The sequence below is a fragment of the Cavenderia fasciculata genome, assembly GCF_000203815.1.
Source record: "Cavenderia fasciculata unplaced genomic scaffold Scf_ET2XIPL01COFD4-5, whole genome shotgun sequence".
NCBI classification, from domain to species: Eukaryota; Evosea; class Eumycetozoa; order Acytosteliales; family Cavenderiaceae; genus Cavenderia; species Cavenderia fasciculata.
In genome coordinates this window covers 1,258,938-1,274,186 of record NW_004457695.1, presented here as the reverse complement: position 1 = coordinate 1,274,186, position 15,249 = coordinate 1,258,938, and the positions used below count along the sequence as shown (strand labels likewise).

The 15,249-nt window shown below is 35.0% G+C and overlaps 4 protein-coding genes across 4 annotated transcripts; 3 read left to right on the top strand and 1 right to left on the bottom strand.

Annotated features, from left to right (window-relative positions):
* Nucleotides 1-289: 289 nt before the first annotated feature.
* DFA_08106 (uncharacterized protein) lies at nucleotides 290-2,107 on the top strand (the record flags this gene model as incomplete). The annotated part of the gene is made up of 2 exons (XM_004355555.1): nucleotides 290-1,351; nucleotides 1,649-2,107. 2 exons carry the CDS (start codon nucleotides 290-292, stop codon nucleotides 2,105-2,107), a joined length of 1,521 nt encoding a protein of 506 aa, XP_004355608.1.
* A 766-nt stretch (nucleotides 2,108-2,873) lies between these two features.
* DFA_08105 (uncharacterized protein) lies at nucleotides 2,874-4,031 on the top strand (the record flags this gene model as incomplete). The annotated part of the gene is made up of 2 exons (XM_004355554.1): nucleotides 2,874-3,150; nucleotides 3,280-4,031. The coding sequence occupies 2 exons, from the start codon at nucleotides 2,874-2,876 to the stop codon at nucleotides 4,029-4,031; spliced, it is 1,029 nt and encodes a 342-aa protein (XP_004355607.1).
* A 972-nt stretch (nucleotides 4,032-5,003) lies between these two features.
* On the top strand, nucleotides 5,004-5,969 carry DFA_08104 (uncharacterized protein; the record flags this gene model as incomplete). Its single annotated transcript, XM_004355553.1, has 3 exons — nucleotides 5,004-5,228; nucleotides 5,301-5,441; nucleotides 5,514-5,969. The coding sequence occupies 3 exons, from the start codon at nucleotides 5,004-5,006 to the stop codon at nucleotides 5,967-5,969; spliced, it is 822 nt and encodes a 273-aa protein (XP_004355606.1).
* Nucleotides 5,970-6,413: 444 nt separating this feature from the next.
* On the bottom strand, nucleotides 6,414-15,227 carry DFA_08103 (dynamin B; the record flags this gene model as incomplete). Its single annotated transcript, XM_004355552.1, has 14 exons — nucleotides 6,414-6,688; nucleotides 6,762-7,037; nucleotides 7,115-7,403; nucleotides 7,482-8,425; nucleotides 8,503-8,909; nucleotides 9,045-9,065; nucleotides 9,352-10,778; nucleotides 10,853-12,527; nucleotides 12,693-12,809; nucleotides 12,993-13,060; nucleotides 13,190-13,423; nucleotides 13,488-14,462; nucleotides 14,549-14,977; nucleotides 15,219-15,227. 14 exons carry the CDS (start codon nucleotides 15,225-15,227, stop codon nucleotides 6,414-6,416), a joined length of 7,146 nt encoding a protein of 2,381 aa, XP_004355605.1.
* Nucleotides 15,228-15,249: the final 22 nt, after the last annotated feature.

The window sequence follows — 15,249 nt, the reverse complement described above, 5'->3', positions numbered from 1 at the left end:
CATTCATCAGTTTAGTTGCATGTGATCTCACCCTCCTATTATATTATTGTTGTGTTAGTCGTAGTTACTCTCTCCCTCCCTTATAGTTATCACTACCTCTCATCAACAATCACATTCTATAAGAATATAAATTGCACAAAGTCAACTCAACTTCCTTCTCTTCCTCAATTAACCAAAAGTTAGCAAATAATCAACTTCACCTTCAAAAAAGAGAAAAGAGAGAATTAAACTTTCATTCGAACCAATAATATAATATAATATATACAATATACACAACTATCACTTTATAATGTTAATTACTAATAATAACAACAACAACAACAATCAAAATAATGTTAATCAACAACCAAATATACAAGTAGATTTAAATCATATTTTAGAATCTGTTCAATCATTATCAAATACTACTACAACTACAACAACTACAACAACTACAACTACTACAACTACAACAAATACATTACAACAACAAAATAATAATAATAATAATAATAATAATAATAATAATAATAATAATAATAATAATAATAATAATAATGATATAATAGAATTTATAAATAGATTAGAATTAATTTATAATCAATTAAGAAATATTGCAAGAAGAGTATATAGAAGTAAAGTATCAGATTTGGATCAAGAGGGTTTGGATCAAGAGGTTTTGGTTACGATTGTTTGTACATTGTGTAAAGAATTGGCAAAGTATAAACCAACGTCGGTCAACTACCACAGAGACAATGTAGAGACACTCTTGTTACTATCACATTTGGTTGTTATTGGTTTGGAGATGTACCGGTATTTGGCAAATCGTAACATGAAAAGCAAGAGGCCTCCTGTATTGTCCAATACATGGGACTTTACAAAACGCGATATGATCAAACGCATCAAACTCATCGAAAAGGCTACATTGTCCAACAACACAGACACCGTGTTGCATCTGGGAGTCGGTCTCAACCTGCGACTGGCAATCGACTATTTGGAGAATTGGGATAGTTTTGTAGCGTATGACTTTGAAAATCTCGAGAGCGATATTCGCGGCTATACTCGACCCGACCTGGTTGACCAAGACGATATTACCGACACTACCAGTCATTGGTACATATACGTGTGTGCAATCAACAAGCTTGTGCTCTTGTCGGAAAAGACACTCGACTATAATGTGATCATGCCGTCTTCAGACGCCGAGATTAGCGAGCATGGTGGTTCGGGAGAACGACCCGTCAGCCCAATCAACACTATCAAGAAACAAGAATCGTTGGTCGGATTGTGTATAGAACACGGTCGCGATCTTGCATTGGCATTGGCACAGGCGATTGTTGGGTTGATCCGCGAGGGGTCGTCGCAGAATGGATTTGTATGCGACCCACGTGCATTCACCATTTTAATCGACTTGTATCGCTCATATGACCGATCGTTGTGCAGTACTATCATTTCGTCGGCCGTACACCAACAAGACCCTACTACAAGACGTCTGATAGAGGAGTTTCATGCGCTTAATGTCTATGGCAACTCGCAGTTGTACATACGAACCATTCCAACACTCTACCCTCAACTCATACCCCTTCTCCTCAAACACACCAACGACCATATCATGCCCTTTTCTGCCGCCGACGGGTTATCGACTCCCGTCATGGACATTCTCTACTCGAAGCTCTTTGAGCTAACCAGCCAACAATACTCGGAGGAATTTGATAGTCGTCTCGATAAACTTCACGAAATCCTTGAAGATTTGGCTACCATCAAAAATCAAAACATGTATCGTTCAAGTGGAGATGACGATGATGATTATGGTGATGATGATGATGATGAAGAGGATGATGAAGACAATAAAGATGACGACCAAGAAGATTATGAACATACTACACCAAGTTTGGATGATTTACAAATGGAAGAATCTAAAAAGCATATGGATCTTATGCAGTTGGCGGAATTGTTAAAAGTCGAAGTAGAAGAATTACGTCCTCTCCAATCGGTTGCAAAGGAACTCTACCCAAAGGTTAAAAATATAGTCAAAAGTTTGGAAATACTCTACAAAGCATTTTCAAACACTGAAACAATCATTTTCCCATCAAATCCAATTTTAACAATGTCTGCTACTGAATCAAAATAGATAGACAGACAATAGACAGACACAGAGATACACACAAAAGAGATATATAGTATATAACCCTAGTCGTAATAATAGTAATAGTAATAATAATAATAATAATAATAATAATAATTAATTTAAACATAATCATCAAAGTTACAACAAACTATGATTAATTAAATTATTTGTAAATATATAAAAGTGACACAAATAACAACATTATTTGTAATAAAACAAATTGTTTGAATCTTTTTTTTTCAGATAGATAAATAAATAGATCTATTTATTGATTGCAGATATTTATTTTTTCGTTTCGCAACTAAGAACGAACGAATACTATTTTGGGCAAGACGCATGAGAGGTCGATTTTTTTTGCACTACGCTTTGCCAAAGTCATCAAACCCATCGCACCATCAATGTTCTTGACACTCTTTTAATTCATTAAATTTATTTACTTTCGACTTTGAGTTGAGTGGGACCTTGAATGATGATACTGTGAAAACTCTAATCACTAAAACTATTTTATATTATTTCATACACGCAACACTACAACAACAACAACACACACACACAAAAAATACGATTTCTACTATCTATAGTCATTGTTGAACAATTCATTCACTCCTCCCCCATTAATTAATTCATTTAATTAATTTAGGCAGTTCGATTGTTTCATTTCACATTATCTATTTAAATAAGAGTTTAGATTAGAGATTATATAGATACTATTATTATTATTATTCGTTAAAGTTGTACAAAGAAGATATTATATTATTATATTTCAAGAATGGGAGAACAAATTAAACAAAAGAAACCATTCTCAAAGACACAATGTATAGTCACATTGTCGGTTGTTATGCTTGTCATTTCATTGTCATTGACAGGTGTATTTGTTGTATTTGTCAGCAAGGCACTCCTCTATTTCCCATGGATGAGAGGTATTGTGATGGGATCAGGTGATCCAATGACCAAACACGGTCTTTCATTCCAAGAGGTTGAATGGAAAGCTTACGACACTAATCAAACTCTTAGAGGTTGGTGGATTCCAGCTGATTCAAAGAATGGTATGTAAAACATATATAATATATGTATACTCTGGGATGGGCAGCTCGCGAACCAGACTACTCTCGACTCGTCTTTTTTTTTTTTTCATTTACTTTTACTTACTTTTTCATTTTAATTTTACCTTTTAGATCTTGGTAATTCAATTATTGTTGTTCATGGATCAGGAAAAGATAGATATGAATGGTTTGAACAATTGAATCATTTCCATGAAGAAGGTTTATCGACATTGGTATTTGATTGTCGTGATGGTATGGGCAAGTCTGACTCGCTCGAACGTGGTATTGGATACTCGTTTAGAGAACACAAGGATGTTCGTTCGGCTATTCGATACGTCAAGTCTACTTATCCAGAACAGTCCAAGAAATTGATCCTCACTGGTATGTCGATGGGTGGAGGCAGTGTTATTATTGCTGCTGCCAAGGACCGTGATTTAATTGATGGTGTCATTTCCGAGAGTGCCTATGCTTCACCAATGAAGGCCTGGAAGCACAACATCTACAGATATCTCAGTGATGGTGTTGCCAAGACCTTCAAGGTTGTCGAACCCGTTCAACATCTCCTTCCAACCCATCCACCCCAATGGTTGGTCGACCTCATTCTCCGTATCACATTGGACAAGATCATCGCATCCGAAGACAACCTCTCACAATACGACACCCCAGAGAATCTCGTCGCTCAAATCAGTCCAAAGCCAATCCTTTTCATTGCAGCCACCGAAGATCCAGTTGTCCCATACGACCAATCCGAAACCCTATTCAGAGTTGCCAAGGAACCAAAGGAACTCTGGACCATTGAAAGCAACCGTCACTCTACTGCCGTTCATATTTCCAGTCATGAAGCATACAGAGCCAAACTTCACAAATTTATTCAATCAATCTAAAAAATCAAACAAACAAATATAACAAATGAATCAAGAGACAAGGATAGGATGTATGAAATGGTAGACACTTAGTGCTTGTGTGTATCCCATTTTATATTAGTTATTATCTCTCTGTCTCTTTTTTTTTTTTTTTTTTGTTATTTGTATTACAGATAAATAAAAAAAAAAATGTTAAAAATGATAATCATCCATCACCATATTCTTTTAAAAAGAAGAAGTTCCATTTTTAAATCAAACCAAAAATAATAAAATTATTTTTATTTTGGGAAATTAATATCCAACTTGTTGATCAGCATACAAATAAAATTCAACCCCCACCAACCAACATTTAGTATTTTTATCTCTACTTTTAACTTTTTTTTTTCAGTGAGGGGTGGTGTGTTTGAACTAATAATAATATCAAGGGAGGGAGGGGGTGATAGATAGAACGTCAACTTGTTTCGTTTTTTTGACTGATTTATTATCGATCCACCCCTCCCCAATATTTTAAAAGAAGATTAAAATTTAATTTAAATTTTTTATTTTGTATTTGTTTGTAATATACTGAATAAAAACAAACGTCAGAGATAGATAGATAGATAGAAAACAAGACAAAGACAATTAAATATCCAACTATTATAGATAGATTTCTCCCTCTCTCTTTTGAGAACCAATAATTATTAAATACCAAATTTCGAAATTGAAATTTAAAAAATTTAAAAAATAAAATAAATAATAGATATATATGGTAAGTTGATACTAATCAATAAATTAAAGTCAGTCTTTATAATATAGTACGACGAGTCATCTCCTCTCTTACTAATAGTAATTTTTTTTTTTTCACATAAAGAACAATAACAAGATAAAAAAACAACTAAATTCATTCAATTAATAATAATTATTCAATTTCGAATTTAATTAAATATAAAAGAATATATTATTCATTGTTAATAGAAACAATATAGATAGATAATAATCATAGTTATGGAGAATATGTATTTTTCAAACAACAAAAAGAATAATGTTCTTTATTCAGTACCATATTTTGCACCTGGACAACATGAATATCAACCTTTGATGAATGATGAAAAGGAGAATAATAAAGACAAGTTAATGTATCCTATTGGTGAAGGATATTGGGTTCACCTTGAACAAGAAGAAATTAGTTCAATTGTTTGTTCATCAGTCTGGGGATACATAATATGTATCATTCAATTGGTATGTCTCATTTTTTAGATTTACTTCTTGAAAAGGTGATTCATTTTCTAACTTTTATTTCAATTCTTTTAGCTTGTTGGAATAGTATTATTTTTGTTTTCTGGATATGGTTCATTTTTCACTTTAGTATTTGTAGCAATGTTGGCTCATATATTCAGTGTCTCTCTTGGAATTTATTCTATTACTAAAAAGAATGTTTTATTAATGTTAAATGTAAGAATAGAAATGAATGCATTTTAATATAATATAGAATAAGATATTTACCACTATTATTAATTATTTTAGTATGCAGTATATTCTGTAGTTATATTTGCAATTACAGTAGCTGTATTTATTATTGCAACTATTGTTTCAGCCGAATCATTTACATGGTGGATATTTATTATTTGTCTAACTGTAATCAACGTTCAAATCTATGGAATCAAACATTTATTCCAACTTGCAATGCTTCTTAGACAACTTCAAGGAAGGGAAGTCGATCGTCTTACTGGCTTGCCACAGGTACAAATCCCAATTTCCAACATTCCAACCTATCCATACCCAACAACTGTAAATTATACTCAACCAATGCAACCACCTGCACAACAACAACAACAAACAAATTCACAACCCAATTATTACCCAGGACTTTATGCTCCACAATATCTTCCTACTCAACCAATTGATACCAATATGATGAGAACTCATCCATACGATCAACCAAATAACTCGACGAATGGTATCGATAGAATGGGTTATTAAAAAAGATAATAAATTAAAACAAATATAAATTGAATCATTCTTTCTTTCATTGTTTTTTCACTTGCTCCAAAAATGAAATTTTAATATGGTCATCCATTTCCTAGTGCTACAATGAAGGCGCTAATGAGTTTATTTACATCCATCTCCGCAAGGAGTATGGTAATCTTGGAATCCCCTGCGTGATTGGGCTTGACCAACCATTTTAAAATAATAAAATTTAAAATAAAACCATTTTCAATAGTTGTTTCATGTATGGTCTTCTAACTCTGTCTAGTTTATTGTGATTTTTATTTATTTAAAACTATAACACTTTGATAGGTTAAATTTCCTCGTGTTAAATTAGTTTTTGCTTCGAAATTTTAGACACTACGCGGATTTGGAAGTCTCTCAAAAATTGTAAAAAGTGTTGTGATTACTTAAATTGTTGATTGATTATTTATTGTTTTAAAGATTCATAAATGAATTCATTTCTGTTACAGATAATGATTTTTTAGCCTTTTTGAGGACTTCCAATTTATAGATACATTCTTTTCTTCTGGCAACAACGTTTTCATTTTCTCTGAGCAAATGTTCAACCAAAGCTTCATCGTATAATACAGTGGCCAATTCTCTTTGAAGAACGTCCTTTGAACGATCAACTAAAAAGTGAGTAATGATTTTAATAACATTCTCTTGGACATTAAATTGTGCAATATCATAATAGCTATGTAATAATCGTTCTATAAAAAATAAATAAATTAGTATATGGAATAATAATAATATTTAAAATAATAAATAATATTTTAAACATACTAAGTAAATGAATTTGTTTTCTTTCATCATCAGTATAACTTTCATCCATTCCATAGAGGATATTTGATTGAGATGTTTTGTTGTTTTGTTTTTGTTGTTGTTGTGGTTGTTGTGATTCCTTTCCTCCTCGTCCAAATATCATACCAAATATTCCACCACCACCTTGTTGTGATTGTGATTGTTGTTCCTTTTCACGTTGTTTTTGCATTTCAATTTCATAATTGTTATTTGGTTGAGTATTTGAATGTAATAATCTATTTAATTCTGACATGTAAACTAGAGAGAAAAATAAAATAAAATATTAGTCTATATATATTCTATTCATGATTTTGATTGTTTAAATTAATTTTTACCTGGATGACTTGTATTAATATAAGAACATTCAGCTTCAACCATATCACTAATCATTTTGTTTGTTGGAGAAAGTAATTTACGAAGGACATTATTTGCAACTTCGACAATACGTTCTCTCAACAATGGGAAACGATTAAATACTTGTGAATCTACTTGAGTACAGATTCTCAACAATTCATCCAATACTGTATCAGCACATTGTAAAGCTGGATCCTTTAATTTATCAATTTGAATTCTAGTCAATGAATCAAATGTCTTTTGTGGAATAAACATAGTTGGTCTAATTCCCTAAAAATTTAAATAAAAAAGGATAAGAGTAAGTTAATTCTTCTAGATTGATTATAATATTTATATTTTTCGACATACAGAAGAATTTCTAAGAGCAACTCTTAATTGTTGATCAGTTAACCATTCAAAAGGTCTTTCCTTTACATTTTTAAAGGCTTGTGAAAAGATGTAACGAATACGAGCACCACCATTGACATGATTGGTGAGTTGTTCGTCATTGACACCTTCGAGATCGGATCTAAATTGGAGGGCAAATTTGTTGAGAATGTCAATCAAAAGTCTAGACTTTTCACTTGCTCTCTCTGGGATGGGATCTCCATAACGTTCCAACTCTTCTTCGTATTTCTTGATGAGTGCACGGATTTGATTCTTTACACCTGGCATTGACTCTCTGATATGTTTGGTGAGAATCTTGTTGCAACGTTGACCCAAAAACAATGATCCACTTTGATTGGCAATACGATTGTAGATGGGGTGTGACTGAAACCATGCAGATTCGTCTTGGATGGCTTGTCCAATCTGTTTCTTCATGTTAATGTCTTGTTGACTTCGATTGACGATACCGACAAATCCCAACTTGAGTGGGACGACGCTACCAATGAGAATATCCATAGCGTCAACGCCCTTGTCCATCAGATCCAACTTGGTCAAGACACCGATGGTTCGCTTGCCAGTTGGATCAACCTCTTTGGCGAGTTTGAGTGCATCACTCGTCACAATATCTTGGTTGGCTGCTGAAATGGCCAAAATGATCGAGTTGGGATTAGATATATAGTCTACGACCATATCACGAATCTTTTCTTCAATGTTGGTTGGTTGATCACCAATTGGAATACGTGTAATACCCGGTGTATCAACCAATGTCAATGGAATCACATTGGGACTATAGATCTTGAGTATAATAGGTTCACTTGAAATTGATTTATTGCCTCCTGCAACTCTATTCGTTTCAATCTCTATCTCTTTTTTAATCTCATCAAAGTTAAACTTTGAATCTCCAGTATGTCCAAATTCTCCCCATTCTAAAAGAAACAATAATAATAATTAGTCTATATTCTATAGATTCTATTGATTCTATTTTCTTTTTCTTTATATTTACCTGCATGACCTGGTTCAATTCTATTGAGTTGTAATACAAGTGGTCTTCTAGTTACTAGACCTGAACCTCTTGGAAGAAAGTCACGACCAACTAGATTCTCGAGTACCGATGATTTACCACTCGACTGTGAACCAACAACAACAATCTGTGGTAGTTTGATTTCTGTACCAATTAATGATGTAATCTCTTGTAGTTTATTGACTACTGGTAATAAACTATATCCAACCGTTTCAAAGTTATTATCTGCTACAATTGGTTTCATATTATTACTACTATATAATCTCTTAGAGATTGATGATTCATGTTTCTTGATTGATAATAATGTTGAAAGTGAAGAAGTTGAATAATAACTCTTATTGTTGATAGTTGGTTGATATTGACTTGACTGTACAGTAGTAGTAGTACTACTATTAGAATATGAAGGTATAAATGTAGTGGTTGTTGTAGTTGCAAGACACTTGTTACCCAATCTCAAAGTTGATCTTAGGTAAGTTCTTTTTGTTAATTGACATGCTCTTGATGCCATAAGTAGGGATATATACTAATCTTTGTTGTTATTACAACTATATTTATATATGTATATATAAGAAGGGTTAATGTTACAATAGTTAAATGTCTCGGTCTCTGTGTGAGAGAATATTAATAAGTGCTTCATCACAGTAGTCTATGACATCATTCTTTTGTGGATATTTTTGTTTGTTATTATTATTTTTTTCCCCTTCAATGCATAGATTAGTTCATGATGATGATTAATTAATTACCTCATTTTTCTCGGATCACTTTGAAAAATTACTTGTAAATCCAAGAGATCTAATTAATTATTTATATATTTATTTATTTAATATTTACAATTGTTTTAATAATTTTTCAAATTGAAGTGTTAGAGTATTATCTCTATCTTTGTTTTGTAGGAGGATACTTTTAATAGATTGTAATTGACCATTGGAAATATGTTGTTTGGCATCGATGAGTAGTTGCTCGATAAGATTGAGTGAGTTTTGTTTGACAACTGCATATTTCGAGGTTTCAATGCACTCAAAGAGTGGTTTTAGAATATTGATCATCCATTGCTCCTTGTTATCGATGAGATTGGATAGATCAGTGTTTGTAAATACAGCATGTACATATAGTTTCATTGATGTTAGAATAGAGATTTGTTCATTCCAAATGTGGTATACAAGCTTTTCCATCAATCTATTGCCAATTTCAATATTTGCCTTTTTAGTATCGATCGATGCCGATGAATAGGCTTCACCAATCACTGCAAATGCATTGGTTCTTACTAATAGAAGTAATGCCTTTTGTTTGGGATCATCCAAGTCCATTTCATCGTCTAGTGCACTAGCATTCTCTTTCTTTTCCTTTTCAAATACTAATTGGTAGACTGTTTCTCTGACCTGTTGGTAAATATCGATATCTTCAAATGAACGCAACATCGATGCCAAGTTGACCAACGCCTTTCTCTTGTAATCCATATCAATCTTTTTACATTCCTGTAACATTGCCAATAACATTTCCTTTGCACTTGGAACTGGTAGTGATGATGAACCTACTTGTTGTCCACCACTTCCAAGTTCTTTAATGGATTTAGCACAGACTGATGAAATAGTAGACATTGATCCAAGGAGTGAATCTTTACCTGGATACGTCTTACCTTTTAATCCTTGAAGCAAGAGTGAGAGTACGACAGGTAAATGATTCTCCATCATGTTTCTAATATCTTCGGTTAAATTTGACAGACATAGAGCAGCTTGTTGCTTTAATGCCCATGCTGAACCAGTCAGATTGATCGAGATGATCTTTACAATTTCATCGGTGTATAGTCGGATCGAGCCAATCGAGTTATCGTCCCAAATCTGTTTGTAGAGGTCCGATACTTCCTTTTTAGGATGTGACTTTTGAAAGTAGAGGAATGGGATTAGATCCTTGTTGAATGGTTGAATCTCTGACGATGCAATCTTGTAGAGTTCACGGAAAAAGAGACCGACCACTTCGAGGATGGTATTCTCCTCGACGTTTTGTGTTTGTTGTAGTTGTGGAAGATCCATAACGTGTTGGATGGTCTGTTTGATGGTTGCATTGTTTGACTTTTTGATGCAAATGCATAGTGTCTGGATGAATTGGCGACGTGTCACTGGTGAACGGTCCATGATCGATGGCAACATGGTTTTGATGAGCTTTTGTACTTGTGCAGGCTCCACTTCGATTTGGATGATACGCGACTGGAACAAATTGGCGATAACTTGGCCACACCAACTCGTGTCACTATACCAACACTAAACTGGACAAGGTGGAGTAGATTCGAAATGACCTGGCTGATATTATCCTGGGTAACATATTTCAAACACACTTCGAGTACTTCGCTGACGACTGATCGCTTGGACATGTCGACACGAAGGTTTTCAATTTCTTCTTGCTTGAGATTCAACGATTCGGCATGCATTGTTGCATAGTTTAGCATTGCTGGCTCCAACGACGACAGCGATTCGAGTAACGCTTGTACCATGTCGGGGACATACTTGGAAAGTTGGTCTTTGGCACTATTGCTAATCTTGAGTAGTAGTTGCAACGAGAACTGCTTGACTTCAGCCGAGTCGTTGGTGATACCCTTGGTAAGCAGAAGCGGGATGACGACACCGAGAATGTGTTGTGCCTTGGCACGAGAGACTGTGGATCCTGGGTCGACAAAACGAGCCGTTACACTACCAAGACTACGTACAGATGTTTCGGCAGCCTTTCTAACCGTCTCTTTAATATCATCGAGTGTTCTAAAGTTCATGTAAAACAACTCTTCGATGAAAGGTTCGAGGTCTTCAATAGAAGCATGCGAGATGGCGTCTGGCACAGCTGCACAAGATGCCTCACGTACACGCCATGCACTCGTACCCATACCAGCCAACAACTCCTTGATGATTGGTACAAAGTACTTGGGGAAGATATCCTTTTGGTCGATAATGGCACTCATAATACTCTGCATAGACGCTGCAATCTTGGGACTGGGGTCATACAAGTATCTGTAGATCTTGGGCACAAGATGTGGAATAAGTGGTGCCATCTCTTCACGAGCCTTTCCAGCCAACGAGACAATGGCAAACGAAGCACCCTTTCTAGAGTTCCAAATTTGGTGATGAGCCGACAAGTTCATAAACTTGTAGATCATATCTGGTTTACCTAGATCGGTCGATAGATTTGACAATTCCTTGTATGTAGACACCTGGCCAGTCTTGGTGACCGACCCCTCTGGCAACAACTCGGATGATCCTGGTGCCTTTTGAGTCGGCTTGCCTGCCAGCGTCTTTCCGAGGTTTGACACGAGGAACTCTTTGAATGCAGGGTCTGTACTAGACTCGTAAACAAGAGTAATACCACGACTAGCAATATCCTGTGTCAACTCGTTATTGTCGGCCAATAATGAACAGAATCCATTCTGAATCTCAGCCAACAATCCTTGAATGAAATCTAATCGTCCAAAACTCTTTAATAAACAAAGCATCCAAATACCAGCTGAACATCTTGTAATTGGTGATTGTCTATCAGAAAAGTATGATGTTACAATTCTTTTAAATAATTTGGTTACTTCTTCCTCGGCAGACGAGTTGTCGGTCGTTTGATCAATATTATCCAAAACCATTCTTTGACTTGAACTTTCTTGTTCACCAATATATTGTTTTTCCTTTGATAATGAAGAGTTGATTTCTTCAATAGAGAATGGAGAGAATGGATAGATTGGAAGAGGAGAGAGGAATTGATGACCGACTAGAATACCGAGTGCTTCACCAATCGAGAATTGTAATTCTTCATTCTTGTTGTTGACTTGTTTGAATAGACAATCGAGTAATTCTTGACGTTTGTCTCCTGTCATCTTTTCACCAATCGATATCCAACTAAGAGCAACCAATGCAGCTTCTTGAATGGATCGTTCTGTCGATGCGCCATCGACCATATTCATCAAAGTCTTTATCATTTTCTTTTTAGTTTCTTCCGATGCAATTGGTAGTGGTGAATAGATTCCTAGGAGTGCCAAACTATTGATTGCCAACAATTTGATGGATATATTGTTGTGTTGCAACAACTCTTCTATTTTGGCGACGATTGTATTCTGAATACCCTCGTGAATAGATGGTGACATGGTCAGCTTTAGTTGTGACAGCTTGGCATAGACGTGACAGAGGCTGGTTAAAGGACCGTACATTTCAACGACATCCTTGGTACCGTTAACCTTGGTAATGTATCCATTCAACATGTCGTCTCGTTCCTTGGCTGGTTGCTGCTCGCTTGCAATGGCGATAATCTTGGCTACCAACTCTCTGGATTGGTATTTACCTGATTTGGTCCATCCGTTCATCTGCTCGATCTTGCCGACGAGCAACTTGACAAACGAGTCATCGTGTTCCTTGAGATTCAACAAATACAACAATGACACGCACCCAACATTGTATAAATCCTCGTCTGCCTTTGCCGAGATGGCACATTCAATCAACTCTAAATACTCTCTGATAAGATCGGGACGAATAGAGTTGATGTATTTTTGTTCGGTCGTCTTGTTTGCCCAAGCAGTCTTTTGAATTGATTTTCGGAGCATGATCAACATGTGTTCAAACGAGTATGAAGTGTATCCAAGCAACTGTACCACACCCTGCAATTTACTAGCTTTCTTGTCGGCCATAATCTCCTTTCGCATTTGTACAATGTATTCGAGTAGATGTTCAAAGTTGGGGTACTCCTCATCATCTGCTTCACTGCATGGTTGTAACATATTTCCATTATGTTTGTATGGTTCCAAACCTCTACGTGCTTCCTCTCTAATATCAGGTCTAATATCACCAACCATCACCAAACTAAAATATCTAGATTGAATATTTTTAAATGGAAAGCAATGTTGTGCCCATTGTAATACAATTAATCTAATTAAATATTCTCCCTAACAAAATAAAAATATTAATATCTATCTCTACTATCCTTTCTCTTTATCATTTTTGACATACATTATAAATAAAAGTTAACAAGACACGAATTAAATTTTCAGCAAGAGCTGCATCTTTGATATCGATGAATGCTTCTCTGAGCATGACAAGACAATCTTGAATGGCACTAGAGACGATAGATTCTTCTTTGGCAACTTTTGACATGAGTTTCATGACTAGGGTTAGATCGGAATTGAATAGTTTCTTGTTACGTTTGCAGAGGAGACCGAGAGAGGTGTATGCATATGCTTTCAACTCGGTTTCCTCTTTGGATGAAGACCCGTCCATAGAGTCGATCAATTTCAACAGACCTGATAGAATGACGGCGCCAGTCTGCTCGATATACTTGTCTTGGGCATGACGAAACACCCACTGTACAAATGACATGGCAGCATTCTTGACCTTGACAGTCGACTGTGTACCATAGACTGCTTCGAAAATGATTTGAAGAGTAGCTGGAAAGTTGTTGGCAGCCAATACAGACTTGCAAAACACAATGAGAATCTTTTCACGGAGTTGGTTTGATGCGGCTAACCTACCCGATGTAGTGTCACCCGTAAAGATACTGTACAATTTGGTGACGAGTGGTTCTGATTCCCAATTGATTTTTGGAAGACGTTTGATAATATCTTCGGCACGCTTATTTACATCTTGAAAGGCGTCACATGTCGCCACAATCACAGGTACCAATACGTCAGTGTCTGGCAACAATCCACACGCACAAAACTGCAGTGTTGCCATCTTGCGATCATTCAACGCCTTGAAATCGTACTTGTCCAGGTTCTTGCCCATCACACGTTGCAAACTGGCCAGGTTGTGTCCTGGTGGCACCACAACAGCACCCTCTTCATTCTTTAACCCCACATTGGTTGGCACCAACAATAAATCCAACATGAATGCCAACACCACCTTGTAATCCTTTTCATTTGATCTCCATGGATACTGTTTATCTTTTTCACTATCAATTAAATTATTTAAATTTAATACCATTATAATCTAAACAAAATATTAAAGAGAAAACAAGAATTAATATAATTTAAGAAAGAATACATGTACCAACTTTAGCAGTTAACGATACATACATTTAAAATAATATGACAAAAGATATCTTGATGTTGAGAAGGTAATTGAGATATATTGGTGATGATTGATGTTAGATAGGTTGAACGTTTCTCTTTTGCAAGTGTATTGAATGCCTTTTCAACGTAGACGATTGCAAAGTTCTTGACCAATAGTGATGATGTTGGACGATGATACAACTCGATCAAAGCATCCAAAGGATACTCTAGATCAGGTGCAAACATGGTTCTCTTGTTTACATTGCTCAACACCTCCAACACCTTTTTCTTGACCGATGCATCATCATTGTTTAACTTTTCAATCACCAAACATAGATTGCTGTCCAAGAATCGATTAAATGGTGCTCCATTATCTGTCAATGCAAATTTAAATAATATATTATCTAATTCTTTAACTATTACTGTATTATTATTATTACTATTCATCTCTTCCTATATAAACTATAAAAAATACAAAAATAAAAAAGAGGAATAATAGTAGTGTATGTATCTGATATATATATATATTTAAATACAACTACAACTACAAAAAAAAAAGAATAATGAATGAAGTTAACCCACTTATATTAATATTATTTTCGAATTTGTAGGTTCGATCATGAAAATTGGAAGAAAACCCAAATTCAGCAATACATCATAGTTGGTTGTCTTTGCGAGTCAGATGAATCACTACTATTGACATATCTGTAGTACCTATCATATCA